This window comes from Bombina bombina, chromosome 7, assembly GCF_027579735.1.
Source record: "Bombina bombina isolate aBomBom1 chromosome 7, aBomBom1.pri, whole genome shotgun sequence".
Lineage (NCBI taxonomy): Eukaryota > Metazoa > Chordata > Amphibia > Anura > Bombinatoridae > Bombina > Bombina bombina.
This window is the reverse complement of record NC_069505.1, coordinates 117177053-117198340: the sequence shown is the minus strand read 5'-3', so window position 1 is coordinate 117198340 and position 21288 is coordinate 117177053. Positions and strand designations below refer to the sequence as shown.

The 21288-nt window shown below is 37.2% G+C and overlaps 1 protein-coding gene across 1 annotated transcript in view; it reads left to right on the top strand.

The window, feature by feature from the left end:
* MICAL2 (microtubule associated monooxygenase, calponin and LIM domain containing 2) overlaps nucleotides 1-21288 on the top strand; it is a 529879-nt gene that overhangs the window by 241047 nt on the left and 267544 nt on the right. The window contains exons 17-21 of the mRNA XM_053689298.1: nucleotides 404-544; nucleotides 2418-2642; nucleotides 7422-7523; nucleotides 8327-8458; nucleotides 11642-11713. Of these exons, the coding sequence (XP_053545273.1) occupies nucleotides 404-544; nucleotides 2418-2642; nucleotides 7422-7523; nucleotides 8327-8458; nucleotides 11642-11713 (672 nt within the window). The remainder of the gene's footprint in view (nucleotides 1-403; nucleotides 545-2417; nucleotides 2643-7421; nucleotides 7524-8326; nucleotides 8459-11641; nucleotides 11714-21288) is intronic.

Genomic DNA, 21288 nt, shown 5'->3' with positions numbered 1-21288 from the left:
ATGCTTTTAAGAAATAAAGCAGGGTTTCAACAATTACTGAACAGGAAGCTAAATAAAGTATCCCATTTGCCAGGACAGTTTGATAGACTAGATATCTAAAGCGCTTGTGAGGTATTATTGTTTGTGTAGCATTTTTTTCATAGACCCTGAGAGGTATCCCTTTAAATATGGCTAAGAATAAGAAGTTTAAGGTAAAATTATATGTTATATAGGTTAAACCTTATACCCTCTGCTGCACAGTTCTGTTGAAGCTGATACAAAACTTCATCACATTCCAAGCAATGACAATCTATTTATTCTTCTGACAGCAAAACCCCTTTAACATTCCTTTCTCATCCTGTTATTGTAGTAGACTAATCTTTTACCTGTATTCTGGCTTTTCTGTTATCACACATCCGTTTAGCAGGCATTAGCCTCTTCTGATGTAAATCAGGCAGTAACAGGGGTTTGTGCACTCGATACTCCTCCTCCGCCTGTTAACCCTCGCTTTGCTAAACCCGTGGAGCCATCCCCGTGCATATCCCAACCCGAACCGAAAAGGCAGGTAGGAATTGGTGCACATGGTTTGATCAGTGAGTGGCACGTTTTGTGTGCATCTTGACTCTATAAAGACTTGGTATGCACTATAAATATAAATCATATTCACCTTTTATTTATCTGGTGATGTCTCACACCAATATTCAATACTTCTCTGACTTCAGAGTGTTTGTTATGATGCCATAATGCAATACAAATTGCATTTCATGTATCTTTTGTCATGTTACAGAATGTGCATGAATAATTTTCGGAAGTACATTCACTCTAAATTTCATAAATGAGCTTGCAGATGGCATGAAGTCTTTTACAGTTTACTTTTCTAGACATCTCAGTGATTTACAATAATTTTATGTGTTACCGATGTTTATTTTTTTTTTATATATAAGGTTATTTTAAACAGTAGACAAAGCATGGGAGAAAACAAAAAATTGCATACAATTGATTCAGATCATTGTACCGGTACAAATCCCCATATCTGGAATTCCAAAATCTAGAATTATTCAGAAATTCAGACCTTTTCATTTATATATATATATTTTTTTTTTAAATAAAATTATTAACATTTACCATTTTCCCCACTATCTCCTCTGCTTGCATCTGTGGTTTTCGTTTTTTTATTCTAAAATTGAAAATGCTAATCTATATTTATTTGAAACAACTATTTACCTTTCTGATAGCAGTACTGGCTGCACTATCTTTCTGATGGTACTATGTTTACACAAGTATTAAAAATGAAATAAAACTACCTCCTAGGTTACATGTATAAGCTGTATTATGATGTAAATATTGCCTAATTGACATAAGATTTTATCCTTTACACTTGGTCCCATCCCCTATCCAAACTGTCACATTTTACAGATGTAAATATACAAATATTCCAAAATCCAAACTATTTCAAAATCCAATAAATAAAATAAATACTCTAATGAAATAGAACAGTTGTTTTTTTCACTTTAATGCCACATTAAAACAAAATTTGCCTAGAGATTGTATTACCCTATACAATTTGTTGGACTACTAAAGACAGAATTGAATAATCTATAAATGCGTAAAAAAACAGACAATGCTAAAGCTCTTTCATTTGAATTTAACATCAATAGTAGTTTTTTTCGGACAAATTTCAGTTAGTTTTATTTTCCTTCACACTTCTCACTGCATCATGTGACAGCCATCTGCCAATCACAAAATGCATATATTTATATTCTGTGAATTCTTGAACATGCTCAGTAGGAGCTTGTGCCTCAGAAAGTGTGCATATAAAAGGATTGTGCTTATTTAGATAATGGATGTTAATTGAAAAGTTAACTAAAATTGTGTGCTCTATCGGCATCATGAAAGTTTAATTTTGGCTTTAATACACAATCCCTAAGGATCCCTTTTGCTTTAGCTTGTAAACAAGTGTCCCCCTGATCTTTATGAACAAACGTTCCAGTAATACCCGCTAAAATAGGCATTGCCCCAACTGAAGTGGAAACTAATCACTGAGCACATAAGATGGTTGTTTACCTTAGTTTTCTTGATCATATGTGTTTGTACTGGAGCTTGTTCTTTATTTTTGGGGGCATATAAAACATATGGGGATCCTCTTGGTGGAGGTTAATAAAATGTATTCTAAAACAAAGAACTATTAAACAGTGTGATATTCTCATCCTTTCCCTTAATTTTGGTTGACACCCTTAGTTGTTTTCTGATTGGTCTATCCCAACACACTGGTTGAGAATTTGTGACCTAAACAATATCATCTCAGATACAAGAATTACTCTAATAGGGGAGTAATTAGTAAAAATGCATTGTGATGTCTATAAACAACCCATAGCATGAGGTGCATGTTTTCCAGCCTGGAACGAGGAATCCTTCTTTTCACTTGCAGTGTTTCCCAGTTTCAGGCAGTAGCTAGGACTTCTCAGGCTGCCAGGGCACCCAACACAGTCTTGCCTGGATCAGTTACTTTGAGCAGGGAGCCTCATCACATAGAGAAAACCGACCTCCCTCGCCAAAAGCAAAGTCTTGACCACCAGGACTCTCTTATATCTGCTTGTCCTTCTGCTCTAGTACTTTCTGGTATTCTTGAACGTCTCCAGCACATTGAGGAAAAAGCTGAGCAGGTGACCAGTCATTTTTGCTTTATTGTTTTGAAATGTCATTATTTAATCCTTGTGGTTAGCAAATCAAGGCTAGAGTTCAAACCACTGCAGCCCTCTTTGTTAGCAACAGAAATCTGCCAGTACCCAGTTTGTCCCCCAGAAAAAAAGTTTTTGTTTTTTTTAATAAAATTTGCATTTCTTTCTAATGACACAGTGAGTCCACGGATCATCTTAGTTACTGTTGGAAATATCACTCCTGACCAGCAGGAGGAGGCAAAGAGCACCACCGCAAAAGCTGTTAAATACCACTCCCCCTACCCACAATCCCCAGTCATTCTCTTTGCTTGTATCAGTTGCAAGAAGGGGTAAAGTTTAAGAAATCTAGTAAACATAATACGTTTTTTGATGTCCCTTCCTCTGTGGAAGTTTTTCCTATACTAGATTGTGTTTCAGATATTATTGCACGAGAATGGGAGAAGCCTGGGATTCCTTTTTCTCCTTCTCCAATTTTTAGGAAGATGTTTCCTATTGCTGATTCTATTAAGGAATCTTGACAGATGGTTCATAAGGTGAAGGGAGCGGTTTCCACTCTGACCAAGAGGACCACTATTCCTATTGAGGACAGCTGTTCCTTTTAAAGATCCTATGGATAAGAAGTTGGAAGCTTTGCTTAAAAAGATTTATGTTCACCAGGGGTATCAATGGCAACCGGCTGCATGCATTGCTACGGTTACTAGTGCGGCGGCATATTGGTTTGATGCATTGTCTGATTCTATTCAGCAAGGTAATCCTCTTGAAGAAATTCAAGATAGAATCAAGGCTTTGAAGTTGGTTAATTCTTTTATTACAGATGCTTCTCTACAGGTCATCAAGTTGGGAGCTAAAATTTCTGGTTTTGCCATTTTAGCTCGCAGAGCTTTATGGTTAAAATCCTGGTCTGCAGACGTGTCCTCTAAGTCTAAGCTTTTGTCTATTCCTTACAAGGGTAAGACCTTATTTCTGATATTACGGGAGGGAAGGGGCATTCTCTTCCTCAGGATAAAAGAAATAAACAGAAGGGTCGGCAGAGTAATTTTCGTTCCTTTTGTAACTTCTCTGGTAAATCTTCCTCTTCTTCCTCCAAGCAGGAACAGTCCAAGCCATGTTGGAAGTCAAATCAGTCTTGGAATAAGGGGAAGCAGTCCAGGAAGCCTGTTGCTGACTCAAAATCAGCATGAAGGGTCTGCCCCCAATCTGGAAATTGATCTTGTGAGTGACAGACTCTCTTTCTTCGCTCAAGCTTGGGTTTGAGATGTTCAGGATCCCTGGGTGGTAGATATCGTGCCCCAGGGTTACAAACTGGAGTTCAAGAATTTTCCTCCCAGAGGCAGGTTTCTTTATTCCAGGTTATCTGTAAACCAGATAAAAGGAGAGGCGTTCTTACATTGTGTTCAGAATCTTTCCGACATGGGAGTGATATTGATAGTTCCTGTTCCGGTTCAGGAACATGGCCTGGGTTTTTATTTCAATCTCTTTGTCGTTCCTAATAAGGAGGGAACTTTCAGACCTATTTTAGATCTCAAGAGTGTAAACAAGTTTCTCAGGGTTCCGTCTTTCGAGATGAAAACTATTCGTTCCATTCTTCCTTTGGTTCAGGAAGGTCAGTTCATGACCACAGTGGATCTAAAGGATGCGTATCTGCATATTCCCATTCACAGGGATCATCACAGGTTCCTAAGATTTGCATTTCTAGACAAACATTTTCAGTTTGTAGCTCTTCCTTTTGGTCTGGCAACAGCTCCCAGAATTTTTTCAAAGGTCTTGGGAGCATTGTTGGCGTTGCTTCTATTGAGGAGTGTTGCAGTGCCTCCTTATCTGGACGGCAGGCTCCATCTTTTCAACTAGCTAACTCCCACATGGCGTTGTTGTTGTCTTTTCTGCACTCCCACAGTTGGAAGGTGAATTTAGGAAAAAGTTCTTTCATTCCGGCTACAAGAGTGGTATTTTTGGGGACCATTATAGATTCTCTAGAGATGAAAATTTTTCTGACAGAAGCAAGAAAGTCAAAAAATGTTAATACATGTCTTGCTCTTCAGTCCCTTCCTCGGCCGTCAGTGGCTCAGTGCATGGAGGTTATTGGTCTTATTGGAGTTTCAGTCATGGACATCATTCCATTTGCTCGGTTCCATCTCAGACCACTGCAGTTATGCTTGCTCAGACAGTGGAACGGGAATTATGCGGATCTATCTCCAAAGATTGTTCTAGATCAGATGTCCAGAGATTCTCTTCCATGATGGCTGTCTCAGGATCTTCTCTCTCAGGGAATTTGCTTTCGCAGGCCTGCCTGGGTGATTGTAACCATGGATGCCAGTTTGCTGGGCTTGAGTGCTGTCTGGGGTTCATTAAGGGCTCAGGGTCTATGAACTCAGGAGTTTGGAACTGAGAGCAATTTTCAATGCTCTTCTAGCCTGGCTTCAGCTAGCTTCAACCCAGTTTATCAGGTTTCAGTCGGACAACATAACGTCAGTGGCTTACATCAATCATCAGGGAAGAACTTGGAGTTCCTTGGCCATGACAGAGGTAGCCAAGATTATTCAGTGGGTGGAGATTCACAACTGTTGTCTGTCTGCTATCCATATTCCAGGGGTGGACAGTTGGGAAGCGTATTTTCTGAGCAGACAGACTTTTCATCCGGGGGAGTGGGAACTTCATCCAGAGGTATTTTCCAGGTTGATTCTCAGTTAAGGGCAGTCAGAGTTGGATCTCATGGCATCTCGTCAGAATGCCAAGCTCCCGAGGTACAGGTCAAGGTCAAAGAATCCTCAGGCTGTTCTGATAGATGCTCTGGCAGTTCCTTGGACTTTCAGTCTGGCATATGTGTTCCCTCCGTTTGCTCTTCTTCCTCGGGTCATTGCTTGGGTCAAACAAGAGAGGGCATCAGTGATTCTCATTGCTCCGGCGTGGCCTTGCAGAATCTGGTTTGCAGATCTGGTGAAGATGTCTTCCCTTCCACCTTGGCGTCTTCCATTAAGGAAGGACCTGCTTCTGCAGGGTCCCTTCCTTCATCCAAATCACGTGTCTCTGAAGCTTTCTGCTTGGAGATTGAACGCTTGTGGTTTTTCTGAGTCAGTAATTGAGACTATGATTCAGGCTCGTAAGCCTGTGACTAGGAAGATTTATTATAAGATTTGGCGTAAATATTTGTATTGGTGTGAATCCAAAGGCTACTGGTGGAGTAGAGTTAGGATTCCTAGGATTTTGTCTTTTCTCCAGGAGGGTTTGGAGAAAGGTTTATCTGCTAGTACCCTGAAGGGTCAAATTTCTGCTTTATCTATTTTATTGCACAAGTGCCTGGCGGATGTGCCAGATGTTAATTCTTTTTTGTCAGGCCTTGGTTAGAATTTGGCCTGTGTTTAAGTCTACTACTCCACCTTGGAGTCTTAATTTGGTTCTTAGAGTCCTTCAACAGGCTCCGTTTGAACCTATGCATTCTTGGAATGTTTTGTTTCTGGTGGCTATTTCTTTGGCTCAATGAGTTTCTGAGCTTTCAGCCTTACAGTATGAAACTCCTTTTTTTATTTTTCACTCTGATAAGGTAGTTCTGCATACTGCTCTGCATACTGCCTTGGGTTTTCTTCTGTAGATCAGCTTTACAAGGCTGTGACTTGGTCATCTTTGCATACTTTTTCAAAATTTTACAAATTTGATACTTTTGCTTCAGCAGAGGCTTCTTTTGGGAGAAAGGTTCTTCAAGCAGTGGTGCCTTCTGTTTAGGTTAACTGTCTTGTCCCTCCCTTATCATCCGTGTCCTCTAGCTTGGGTATTGGTTCCCAACAGTAATTAAGATGATCCGTGGACTCACCGTGTCATTAGAAAGAAAACATAAATTATTCTTACCTGATAAATGTATTTATTTCTTGACACAGTGAGTCCATGACCCGCCCTGTTTTAAAGACAGTTTGCTTTTCTATAAACTTCAGGCACCTCTGCACTTTAGATTACTTCCTTTCTCCTTTCCCTTTGGTCAAATGACTGGGAATTGTGGGTAGCGGGAGTGGTATTTAACAGCTCTTGCTGTGGTGCTCTATGCCTCCTCCTGCTGGTCAGGAGTGATATTCCCAACAGTAATTAAGATGATCTGTGGACTCACTGTGTCAAGAAATAAATTTATCAGGTAAGAATAAATTATGTTTTTTCTGTAGTGTAGCTGCCCCCCTCAATACCCCCTCCCAGTACCCCTCCCAAATTCTTTGATCATTATTTTTCCCCCTCCCTCCTTCCCATTCAATTACATTGGTGGCAGTGGTTGCTCACACGTGCATGCGCGCACCCCCTGAAGGCCCCCCCGCATGCTCCCGGCACCCGGCGTGCACATTGCACATACAGGAACCGGATGCCAGGTAGCGATGGGCCACCCACCCACCTCCTTGCAGCTGCTCCCACCCACCAATGATCGGCACCATCGCTGGGCGATGCAGAGAGGACCACAGAGTGACTCTCTGCATCGGTCTTGGAAAAAAGGTATTGCAGTGATGCCTCAATAACGAGGCATCACGGCAATACCTTGAAGCGACTGGAAGCAATCAGGAACGCTTCCAGACACTTTAAACCCCTAGCGACGTACAGGGTATGTCGCTGGTCTTTAAAGACCAGTTTGTGTGTGACGTACCCTGTGTACACCTCCTCACAGCATAGTAATGGCCAAGGATAATAATGCTTTTCTGTAATCTTTATACTTTTCACTGTTCTGCTTCTCGCTGTTACAATTATCTACCTTTATATTTCTTCCTTCCTTTCCTTTCTCTTTTCCTGTCGCTGCAGAAGAGAACTCAGAGTTTAGCAAACAGAGAATTTCATAGAAAGAATATAAAAGAGAAGGCTGCTCACCTTGCATCAATGTTCGGATGCATAGAGTTTCCCCAGGTGAATATTTGTTTGATTTAATTTGCATTTCATTCTGAAACAAAAATCATATTGTTTTGGAAATTTAATTATAAAATCTGCCACACCTTATTACTGACCTAATCTTACCAGTGTCTTTTGTGGCTTGTCTTTGTTGACTTACCTTACTAATTGGTATCACAAAACTTGTGCCATAGCTAACACATTTTATATTGCCTATAGTAAGGTTTTAAAATTGTCATATTTGTATTACATCAATGTATGACATTGGGATATAACAACCTCCCTAAAAGTGAGTAAAAGTTGTGTATGTAGAAAATGATACACATGGGATGTAAATATTTGTTTTGCAACAAAACAAATGCGTGTTTTTATGGTGGAGACTTTTGGAATCATTAATGGTGAGATGCTCATTGTGGCAATGCTGCTCTGAGAATACCCATATGGGAAAATTCTTGCTACCTTATAAAGGCCAATAAAGAGATTTATTCAAGTACCATTACATTAAATAATCATTTGCATAATACAAATATAATACAATAAAAAGTACTCCAAATTTTAGAAAAATTAAAATGTTTTTATATAACGCTTTGTCCCAGATACACTTCTACCACAGGGGCACATAAAATATCTCTTTGAATTATGGCAAATAGTGTTAAACAGTAAATATCATGTTATGACATTTAATTGGATAATTAAATACAACTAACACACCTCTAATGATGTATGTAAGCCTATATTTTGCATGACAATAAATGAGTCTACCCTTCTGAATATTATTTTATACAGTTGTATAATAATTCCTAAACTTTTGCTCTGCACAGAACAAAGTTCCCTCCCCTGGCTTATCCCATTTTGCATCTAAAATCCCCCAGTATGCTACCCAGGTTCATCATTCAGCTGTTCCTCCATCTGCTACTGACTCAACTTCTACCTCTTCTTCCCCTAAAACCAAGGTACCGCATGATTTCTGCATGTATTTTCATTTCCATTAGTAACATAGAAAAAAAGTTTGACAAAATATTGAATTAAAAAAAATTATACTAGTTTAGATATTTGATGAACTTAAGAATACATTGCTTAAAAACACCATTCTTTCACATTTGATAAAGGTGATAGATTGATGGATTCTATGTTTAATTGAAAACTAATAATTAAATAGTATGTCTTGGGTATGTGTAGGTATATAGCAACAGAACAGGTTAACCAGCCCCCACTCGACAAACGGCAAAACAAAATAAAAAAAAATTCGCACATAACCCAAAATTATTGAATTATGTCAACTCATGTATTGTACTTGGCACACATACCACTAAATGGGCATCACTCATGATGCTGATTAACTTCACATCTGTCATTGTGCAACATGAACACCATATTGACCAGCATGTTATTTTGCCATAGGTTGACTGACGAGTGTGCAAGTCTTTAGGGTTGTGCATCTCTGTCACTGTCTTTATTTTTTCATAACCCAGTCTCGGTACAAGAGTACCGAGATTTGCACAAGAGTCCATTAAATAACTGACTTTTCTTATGCCATCTACTATATTATGTGTGATAGGTTAGCCATTGCATTATGTGGTATCTTCCTTTCCTTGTTCCTGCTTGTCATTGTGTTTAATGCCTGGTTACTTTAACCTGTTGGCCAATACCTGACCACAGTTGTCTGTTGACCATTTCCTGCATACTGTATCCTTCTGGCTATTACCCTCATAGTATATCTTGCTGGACATTTCCTATATTGTTTATTGTGTCTAAGTCCTGTTTCTTGACTTGTCATTATATATGTGCTGTTGTCACAGAGATAGATCTGTGATACTTGTGTATACTTCAGCCACCTTTAATAAAAAAATTAACACTATTTGACATGTCAGCTCATTCCTTTGCTACTTGTCAACTGCCCCAAACCTCAACTATTAGATCATCACATAATGTGGTCAGATTTCCCAGAACAGAATAGGTGGGTGTATATGTGTGTGTTTGCATATATAATTGTGTGTGTGTATATATGTGTTCTCCAGTGCCTAATTTGCATGAAGAATGTATTTTAAGATGTTGACTCTGCTCAGCAGCTATCTGTGATCTTGCTGCTTCATGAGCTGAGCTGCCCTTTAGTCATCAAAAACACTGCAAAGAATCATGTGCCTATACTGATGCTAAGGGCCCTTGTAACCTCTTTTATTAATTTGCAAAGTCAGCTCCTGTACTGTTGAGTCCACACATGTTCTCATCCCCCAGCTGCTGATCTGTAAGTGTTGTGTTCTAGGGCAGACTTCCGTGCATAGGCAGGGAGAGGTTAAAGGTTATTTAATGTTTGCAGGTGGTAAATTAAAGGCAGCTTTTATGTTTGATATGTCTCAACACATCTAAAAAGATAAACTTATGCATAGTTAAAAACTTTGTAATTCAAATCTGAAAATTGTGTATTGTTTTTATTCACCCACAAAGGTTTGAATGCATGCTGTAGAATCCAGTACTATGACCCTGTGAAATGCTAGACAGTGACTGCTTATTTATAGCTACACCTAATTGGCCACAGGAAATGAAATTAGATAAAATGCTGAATAGGATTTTCTAGGGTTATGTCCCTAGACTTTAAAACAGTGCACATAATGGAGTCAATTCCAATTTTTCTGAAATTCTAGTTCAATAACTTTTTTTTTTTTTTTAAATAAAAATGATCACAATCTTTCAAACACAGCCAATTCTGATACAGGTGAAACAATCAGCCGATTTGTAAACATGGTTATTTTACCTCTTCTCATCCAAGGTTATCCACTAAACCTGGCCTGTTGGGGAGGCCTGAGGGCAGGTTTGAAAACCAGTGGTATAAATCAATATTGATATCTGTATCGATTTTGCAACTGTTAATATATAGTAGATATGTTTTTGTGTCTTTTTTACATTTGATTGAGGATGATGATGTATTCTGTATCTTTCTTTTTTTTTATTTGTAATTAATTCATCATCAAAAAGGGATGTTGCAGCTGTTGGCATAGGTAGTGCCATCTTGTTTTTTGCTGTATGTATAATATGCACACATGAACAAAAATTGCTTTACTTCTTCTGTGAGTTGTATTGGCTGTCTATAAAGCATACCTGAAAGGAAACATACTGGGCAAGATTACAAGTCGCGCAGTATGAGTTTTCCGCGTGCAATGTGGTCTTTTCGCAATAAATTTTAATTGCACAGATATTACAACTCTTGAAAAATCATGATTGCGCCCGCATTCGCCTTTTACGCAACATTCCTTTCCGTGCTCAAAGAGCTGTAGTATATAGCCCATACAATTTTGTTGTTTTTTTTTAATGGATAGCTTTGCTTATTTTTAAATAACATTGCTCTGATTTTCAGACTCCTAACCAAGCCTCAAAGTTTTAGGAGAATACCGACGTATACCTACTCCAGCTTGCTTCTGTTTGTGTAAAGAGTCTTTTCATATGCAAAGGAGGGGGGGAGTGGCTGCTATTTCCCACTTGCAGTGGGTGTTCTAGTAACCTTTTAAACAGAGCTAAACTGTAAGCTTCTAAGTAAGTTTTTAAACGGTTTTATACTGGATTTTTATATCCGTATCTATCCATATTATTAGTTATAGTAGTGTCTATTACATGCAGTTATATGACAATTAATGTATACTGTCCCTTTAACAGTTTTCTGCTGTCCCTTTAACAGTTTTCTGCAACAAAAAAGTTTCACAAAACACTTGTTTCCATGAAGAAAACATTTTTATGTACACTTTTCGAGGAGAATACGTCATGGGCTTTGCGCAACAGATTTTGGGTTTTGTTTACTCTGTCTTCTCCATTGACTTCTATGGGCGAATATGCGAACGCCCCACGATCTGGCTTTATGAATTACCTCAAATGCGAAAAAGCCATAATTGCGCGCAGTGCTTTCGCAGATTTGCAGCGCGACTTGTAATCTTGCCCACTATGTCTTACTTTCAAGATTTTGCCTGATGTTATGGATCTGTATTTTCTTTCCTAATCTAATAATCTTGATACTTTTTTTATCACAATTTTATACATGCTTCTTTAGCAAAAAAAAAAATTCACATTTATTCTACAAATGAAATATGCGTCAATATAATATAAGTATTTGCTTATACCTGCTGTCATCTTTCTGGTTTAATTGCTAGATAATAGCATTAAATGGAAGAAGTGACAATACTACTGTTAAACAAAAGTTATCTTTTCCGGACCCTGGACAGGTATCTGTATATCTTTAAGTGAATTGCATGTTGCTCTGTGTGTGTTTTTAATATCACATTCTAATCAGGGATGCACTGAATCAGAATTAATTACATTTTACTACACATCCTTGATGATTTGTGTTTCACAATGAACTTAGATTTTTGTAATTCACATGAAAGAGCAACATCTAAACATGATGATTCTTTTTCTATAAAAAATGTAAAGTAAAAACTTTTTAAAAATAAACTTAATACAGCTTTATCAGTTTAGTTCATTCTACCAATGCTCATTGGCTGAAAGACATTTCATACTGACACACTCATTGGCTGAAAGACATTTCCTACTGACACACTTATTGGCTGAACGACATTTCCTACTGACACACTCGTTGGCTGAATGACATTTCCTACTGACACACTCATTGGCTGAAAGACATTTCCTACTGACACACTCATTGGCTGACAGGTACTTTCTATTAATGCTTATTGGTTTCTAATGACTATTACCCATAAGCAATGAGCATTATAAGGGCATGTAAAACTGATACTGGTTGTTATTTAAACCACTTTACATCATATTGCACAGGAAAGATATTTAAATGATGTTCTTTCATATAAATGATAGCAGTTTTTTTGTGTAAACTGACCCTTTAGTGTACCCTACATAAATAGTGTCCCAAATGGGTTAAACAAGTACATCTGACCTAAATGTAGCAATACATTGTCTTGCAGCCTTTATTCAGGTGAGGTCATACGTAGACATAAATATATCATTTTATTTGAATGTATACTTTTTCTGTTTGCTTTATGCATTTGGTGCCAGCCTGAACATACATACCTAAGAAAATATGCAAATATAATGTTTTCCATATACTTTATTAGTCTTGTGGCAAATTAAATGATTGCTTGGTGTGACATCATTTATTTTTTGTTCTATTTGTTAAAAATAACACTTATACAAAGCTGTTAGTGCACAGTCATATAAGAACTAGGGTTTGTTTACCTAATAGCTCAAACCCTAGGTTCACAAACATGAAAAATTGGTAAAAGTTTAATAGAAACTGAACTATTACAATACTGAAGCTATTGATACATTCATGTGGAGACAATTATTTTAAGGGTACTAGCCAGCCCTGCACATTAACCTTTGCATAAAAAGATTCTAACTTTTCTGTGTTATTCCATATCTTGGTCTGACTATGTGTTCACTATGTATATATATATATATATATATATATATATATATATATATATATATATATATATAAAAATATAAAAATATAAATGTATGTATGTATATATATATATGTGTGTGTGTGTGTGTGTGTAAACATTCACTATAGGTTACTAGTCAAGGCAAAATAATTACTAGTCCAGATGGAAAACATTACTAGTTTACTCAATGTTAAATATAGAAGAAAAGCAAAATGTTGTTCTCATCTGGGATGGACTAGTAGAAATTTGAAGCCCTATTTATATATCTGTCTTTCTGTCTGTCTACACACACACACACTGTGTCACTGTGCCTTAGGTTAGACAACACTCCCCTATATGAGTTTGTATGATTTTCGTTTGGTGAAATTCCTTTCACTTCCTTCTTTCTGCTCCGGTGTTTTTACAGTAATGTGTCCAGGAAATGATTTGTTCCTGTAGTGAACTGATGAGTTTCCTGAATGATAAAAAGAGAATTATAATGCCAGATCTTACACATTGTTTTTTCTGCCTTTGGCTCCTGATAATGTCGTAATTTTATGACTGAGTTCCAATCTCACTGCCATATATTGAGATTTATAGATGTCCTTACCTGATCTCAATAAATAAATGTAACTTTATTTACATTGACAGTGGCGAGTTGTCATTTGAATGTCAGAGAGTATGTTCCCTTTGATGTTTGTGAACATTGCAAAATCAAATGTTACATATATTTTTTTTGTTTTTAAATGAGAATGTTAATTCTCATACACTTATACTGAAGCCAGTGAGAATTATTATTTAAGTATAAATTAAACAACGTAATTGTTTTTTTTTATTTTCATATTAGAATATTACAGTTGATATAAGTGGAATGTAACATTATTTTTGGTGTTTTCTTAGTGTATTAGTAAATTGTATTTCTCATAACCTTTTTTACACCAAAGTTTAATTGTTAAATGTAACATTAGTTTTCAGGATTCAACATTCATCCAATTATATTTCTTTATTTTTAATTGATGTGCGCTGCAAGTTTATGTGTAAAACTTGCACAACATGGTTAAACACATGCAGGCCCATTTATCAAGCTCCGTACGGAGCTTGAAGGGCCGTGTTTCTGGCGAGTCTTCAGACTCGCCAGAAACACAACTTATGAAGCAGCGGTCTAAAGACCGCTGCTTCATAACCCTGTCCGCCTGCTCTGAGCAGGCGGACAGGAATCGCCGGAAATCAACCCGATCGAATACGATCGGGTTGATTGACACCTCCCTGCTGGCGGCCAAAATGCTCTCCGCATTTAGCGAGGTCTTGCGGACCTGATCCACAGTATCGGATCAGGTCCGCAAGCCCTTTGATAAATGGGCCCCATAGAGTACTGCTGGGGAGCTGCAGAGAACTGGTGGTCTTGAGCAGAAACTCTTGCTGAACCAGTCTTTTAAAACTAAAACACAACAGAGCAGAAACAAGACGACGCAACAGAAATGTCTTGTAATTACAGGGTGTTTACTGCGCTTTTAACCCACCAGATTTTTTATATTTCAGATTTGAAGCTGACCTTTAGACAAAAACCTGTCTTTATGTAATTTGCTGCATTGAATAAAATTGATCTAGGTCACAACTGCTAAAAAAAAGTTGCATTTACTATATACCCACACAATCAGCTTGAAAGAACTTAACTGAGATTTTTAATGTTCTCCACAAACCTAACCTTATCTTGACACCTAGGTAGCTGGCTGTGATTTACAATAACCTTTTTGTTGTGTCAAGTTGCCTGAATAAAGTTTTGTCAGGGGAGAGTTTGCATTTCTTACTACTACAGCTTTGGGAACTAATTGTTCAGTCTGGGCAGAGCTAGGGAGGTGGTTGTCAGCTAATGATTATTTAACTGCACCATTGCGTCACGCTGCGTGTGATAAGACTTAGGAGTTCCCTCTGATCACCCCACCCGGTTCATTTACTCTCCTCTGTTTCCACTTCCTGAGCTGGTTATGAACATTATAATTTTTCAGATACAATCTTGTGCCTGTTTAGTGATGGATAGTACTCTTGTTTAATAGGACATGAAAGCGTAATCTCCTAAGTCAAATACAATTGTGAGCCTTTAAATGACAGAAACACAACATAAAAAATATTCTTTTGTTTTTGTGCATGCCTTCCACCAATGACCGCACACTTTGTACGCATCAGTACTGAGTATTAATGATTGCACACCCGATATGCATGAGCACTAAGTACCAATGGACACGCACTTAGCATGCATGACTACTGAGTACCAATGACTGCACACCCGACATGCATGAGCACTGAGTACCAATGATCGCACACCCCACATGCATGAGGACTGAGTACCAATGACCGCACACTCAGCATACATGAACACTGAGTACCAATGACCGCACATGCAGCATGTATGATCACGGAGAACCAATGACCGCACACTCAGCATGCATGAGCACTGAGTACCAATGACCGCACTCTTGGCATGCATGAGCACTGAGTACCAATAACCGCACTCTTGGCATGCATGAGCACTGAGTACCAATAACCGCACTCTTGGCATGCATGAGCACTGAGTACCAATGACCGCACACTCAGCATGCGTGAGCACTGAGTACCAATAACCGCACACTCAGCAGACATGAGCACTGAGTACCAATGACCGCACACCTGATATGCATGAAAACTGAATACGAATGACCACACACTGTGCATGCATAAGCACTGAGTACCAATTATTGCACATTCAGCATGCATGAGCACTGAGTATCAATTACTGCACACTCAGCAGGCTTGAGCACTGAGTACCAATGACCGCACTCTTGGCATGCATTAGCACTGAGTACCAATTACTGCACACTCGGCATGCATGTACATGGAGTACCAATGGCTGCAGACTCATCTTGCATGTGCACTGAGTACCAATGACTGTGAGGCACTCTGCATGCATGTGCACTGAGTACCAATGACTGTGCATCACTCTGCATGCATGTGCACTGAGTACCAATGACTGTGCATCACTCTGCATGCATGTGCACTGAGTACCAATGACTGTGCATCACTCTGCATGCATGTGCACTGAGTACCATTGACTGTGCATCTCTCCGCATGCATGTGCACTGAGTACCAATGACTGTGCATCTCTCCGCATGCATGTGCACTGAGTACCAATGACCGTGCATCAATCTGCATGCATGTACACTGAGTACCAATGACCGTGCATCGCTCTGCATGCATGTGCACTGAGTACCAATGACCGTGCATCGATCTGCATGCATGTGCACTAAGTGCAGGTGATCTGTGATAAGGAGGATCTAGACTTATTATATACCCCTAGCACATTTTATATGGGCATTCCTTTAAAGGGGCAGTAAACCTAGAAAATAATGTTATATAATTCTGCACATAGTGCAGAATTATATAACATTATATTAGTGCTAGCTTTATGTAACATAATATTGCCGCTGGAATTTTTATTAAAAAGAGGGTTTTTCAGACCCGCCCTCTGTGCTCTACTGAGCGGGTCTGGTTTTCCCTCTGAGTGCATCTGGGCAGCTGTCTAGTCACAGCCCAGCCCGATCGTGCCATTACACTCAATGTAGCTCGCTTCTGCTCTGTCTGACAACTATTCAATATTTTATATAATTAGATTTATGTTCTTTAATTAAAACATTAACTTCAACATCAAATTCCTCATAAATGTTTAGTAGTGGAAATAATGTAATGTATTTCATTACATATTTTGTTGGCTTTTATTGTATATTAAAGGGATATTTTATCGTAAAATTTGATCATCAATGTGAAAACGCAAAAAATATTTATTTTTTTTACATGTAAAATATGAAGCAAAATCTGTTCAGATTTAAATACATTTAAACTAATTTACCAATGTTAGTTTCTACTAATTCACTTCCTACTTATTTCATTGGCTAATAGCTACTTCCTACTAAGGCTCATCTAGCATAATCATGAAGTATAGATCAACTAATGAGCTTTAACAGAAATTATTTGTCAGCCAATAGTATTAGCAGGAAGGGCTTATCAGATAATGAAGATTAGGAAGGAATACACAAATGAGACAGCTGCATTAGTTTTAATTGAAGTATAGTGTTCCTTAAAATATGAAACCCCTGACTCTGTTATATGGGGTGCAGCAATTTCATTAAAGGGACACTATTTACAGTATAATTGAATACTATCTGGTTTTCTGATATTTCTCTATTATTTGAAGCTTAGCGCCCTCTTTTTAAGTTGTGGATCTCTTTTCCTCAGATTATAATTGAATAATTGACAACTACATAATAAAAAGACAATGCAATAGCACTTTGAATTTGAAATGAGCAGTAATATTTTTTTCTGGCGAAATTTCAAAGTTAATCCAATTTTCCCTCCCCCTGTGTCATATGCCAGCCATCAGCCAATCACAAAATGCATATATGTATAAACTGAGCAATTTTGCACATGCTCAGTAGGAGTTGGAGCCTCAGAAAGTGTGCATATAAAAAGAATGTGCATGTTTTGATAATGGAAATATATTGGAAAGTTTTCTTAAATTTCATGCTGTATTTGAATCATGAAACTTTAATTTTTACTTTCGTTGTCCTTTATGTACATTGGAGCTCTATTTGATTTACTCACGTTTTTCTGAACCTTGAACTAGCGCTATCATGCTTCAGCTGTGTTATGATTGGCCCATAACCAGACGCACATCCAGTAAATTTGTAAAATATATTTATTGAAATGAAAACATTAAAACTCCATATAAGGACTTTGGCAGACAAAGCTGTAGCAATGGTATAATTATATATTAATTCCCCAATATGAGGCCACAAAAGCACCATGCTTAGTGTCTGAAATGTCACTTCGCAGTACCAAGGAGATATTGTGACAAGACTCCAGACCTATTGAACAATGGGATTGCGCTATTTTGTTACTTTTTTCCTTTTGAGTTGTTAAACCAATCCAATAAGGAAATAAGGATCTGGGACAGTGTATCCTCCAGTTATATCATTCACTAAAACACTACTTTGTTTTGGTTGAAATACCATTTTATAGATCACTTTATATATAGATCACATTATTTGTTTATTTCATTGTTTGTGATATTTGGTTTTGTTACACTTAGCACCATAAAAAATAAAAAGGGCAAAAGTTCATACACAACGGAATTCCTGTTTGCCTGCCCATCACAGCAGGTAGGTGTTTCCAAGGGTAGGTATTAGCAGCTTTGATGAATCACTCATCACATAAGGATATGGGTGTTCTGTTTTGGCAGCAAACGTGGGACTTTGCATTAAAAAAAAAAAAAGGAAAAGAGATGAGTATCTAAACACTACAAAAATGTTCCTTTATGTAAGCAGTTCTCCTTTTTCTCATTGTTATATATAGAGACATTACACTTTTAAATGGACATGAAACACAAAAATTATCTTACAATTTTATACCAGACTGGGAATTAAAACAGCCCTGGAAAAATTAAAGACCACCCCTATTTTCTGTAGAGTCTGTAGAATGCACATGCCCCATTTTCTCAAGGGGATTACCCCTGATATTTTTTCCAGAATTAAATTACATTAGTTTACAATAAAATGCCAGATAGTTGTTATATAGGCAACCTTTAATCCATTTTCATCTATGACTCCCTTGCACAAAATGATTATCCATAGTGTGATCTGAAAAATTATACTCATTGTGGAACTTGACTAGACACTAGAAGCCATTTTACTACTACTACATGGTCTAGAAAATAAAGCTTACAAGTAATATAATATAATAAGTAGTTTATAGCTCAGAGACAGCTGCATCGCCTCGCTGAAGCACCGCCCCTTAAACTTTAGCTGATCAGCTCCGGCGGTGCACAGGGAAATCTCTTGGTGTCTTGGTAGGCCAATCCAGCCTTGACTTTCCTATTTACGTCTATGATCAAATTTGCTTCATTCTCTTGGTTTCCTTTGCTGAAGGAACAGCAATGCACTACTGTAAGCTGGCTGAACACATCATGTGAGTCAGACAAAAGGCATATATTTAATGCAAATAAAAAAGTGTCAATGTAAATATCACACAAAAAATTAAAATAAAATGGTCACAGCATATATGCATTTTGCAAATAAAAAAAGCGTGTTTATAAATCAAGGGATGTTAACACTTTCGATACCGACCATAAAATATTTTACGGCTGGTATCAAAAATGTGTTAACATCACTCGATTTATAAACACGCTTTTTTTATTTGCAAAATGCATATATGCTGTGACCAATCAGAATCTAGTAGTGCATTGCTGCTCCTGAGCCTACCTATGTATGTTTTTCAACAAAGGATACCAAGAGAATTATATAAATTGGATAATAGAAGTAAATTGGTAAGTTGTTTCTTTACAATGTTATGGTCTGAGTCATGAAAAAATTGGGTTTCATGTCCCTTTAAGGGATAAAGCGTATAACATGTCTAAGCTATAGTTTTATTGCATGCTTGTTACACATTAATGGTGTCACAAGCATTTAAAGGTGGAAATATAGGTCATGTTAAGCTGGCTGCAGATGGCTACAATCTACAGTCTAGTTATTTAGCAGTAACTGTAATTTGTAGATTCCTGGAATGTTTTTTAAGGAATGCGGAGTCCTTCCAAGACACATAGCATGATAGCAACACTCAATTCTTTTTGTTCCCATGGACTCAGTGCAAATATCGCCCGAGGAAATGACAGAAATGTTTTGTATAATCACTCTAAAGTTATTTAAGCACAGGCTTAAGGAAGTAAATAGAAAGAAAGACAAAGAGAATTTAGACTATCTTCAATTACTGCATTTTTAAGATGATTTTAGGGTATTGTTTTGTCATATTTGATAATGTTTTAATTCAATAGAATTTAGATCTTTATTCGCAGCTTAAATATTGTTACATTGTGTTGTTCAGTATTATTAATTGGGGATCGTTATAATAGGATTATTAAGATGCAATGAAACTTATTATAGGTTAATAACTATTGTGTTTTTATTACGATTATACAATTTAGGCTAACGCGCTGTCACAGATACAATATATATCTTATATGTATGGGTATTTGCTGTGCTGTACTTTATCTGCTCACAATATAAAGAATAGTTAATATGAGACTTGCAGCAATCACAGATTTCTTTTTTTTTTTAAGGGACGTAAGGGAGCAGTAATACAATGCTCTAAAGTGTTAGATAATTTGTATTCCACATAACTGTGTTTAATATGTTATTGGTGTTTAGCTAGCTCCCAGGAATGCATTACTGCTCCTTCAACAAAGGATACCAAGAGAATTAAGCAAATTAGATAATAGAAGTAAATAAGAAAGTTGTTTAAAACTGTAAGATCTATCTGAATTACAAATTTCTTTTTTTTGGGGGGAGGGGGTAGTTATGTCCCTTGAAAGACTCCATTTATCCTACAGCAGTTGCTGTTTTCCCCTGAAACAAAAGTTAAGTAGCAGCAGTCGTAAAAGTCATACATATTTACATTAAATACACAGTATAACACTTTATTAAATATGAATATTGCATAAATATGCTTTTACATGTTTTCAGCTACTTAACTGCAAAGGGTTCCATGTACTTCTATATATGTCTATATATGTGTACATATGTGTTTATGTGTATATATGTCTGTAAATACATTATATATACACACATAAATACATATGTACACACACACATATATATATACACACACATTATATATATGTGTGTGTGTGTATATATATATATATATATGTGTGTGTATATATATATATATGTGTGTGTGTGTGTGTATATATATTATATATATATTTATATATATATATATATATATACACACACACACACACACACACACACACACATATATATATATATATATATATATATATATACATATATACACACACATACATATATATATATATATATATACATACATACATACACACACACACACACACACACACACACACACACACACACATATATATATATATACACGCGCGCGCGCGCGCGCGCACACACACACACATATATATATATACATTACAAAGTATAACTCACACTGGAATAAACTGAAACACATTCTCAATAGCCACTGGCATATATTATCTAATGATATGTCACTCCAAGGGTGCATATCGGAGTACCCGTTACTGACAGCCAGGAGAGCTCCCAGTATCAAAGACATGTTGGTTCATAGTGAATTTAAAAAGGAGGAACCTAAAAACTGGTTAACAGACAGACAACACAGAGGAGGTAGCGCTCCCTGTGGGCATTGCGTCTATTGCACATACATGAAGAGATCTAATACTTTTAGTACCCAAACAGGAAGCAAGGCATATTATGTGAGGGAAAGAATCTCATGTACTTCCAAAAATGTCATATATTTACTGAACTGTCCATGCCCCAAGTTCTATG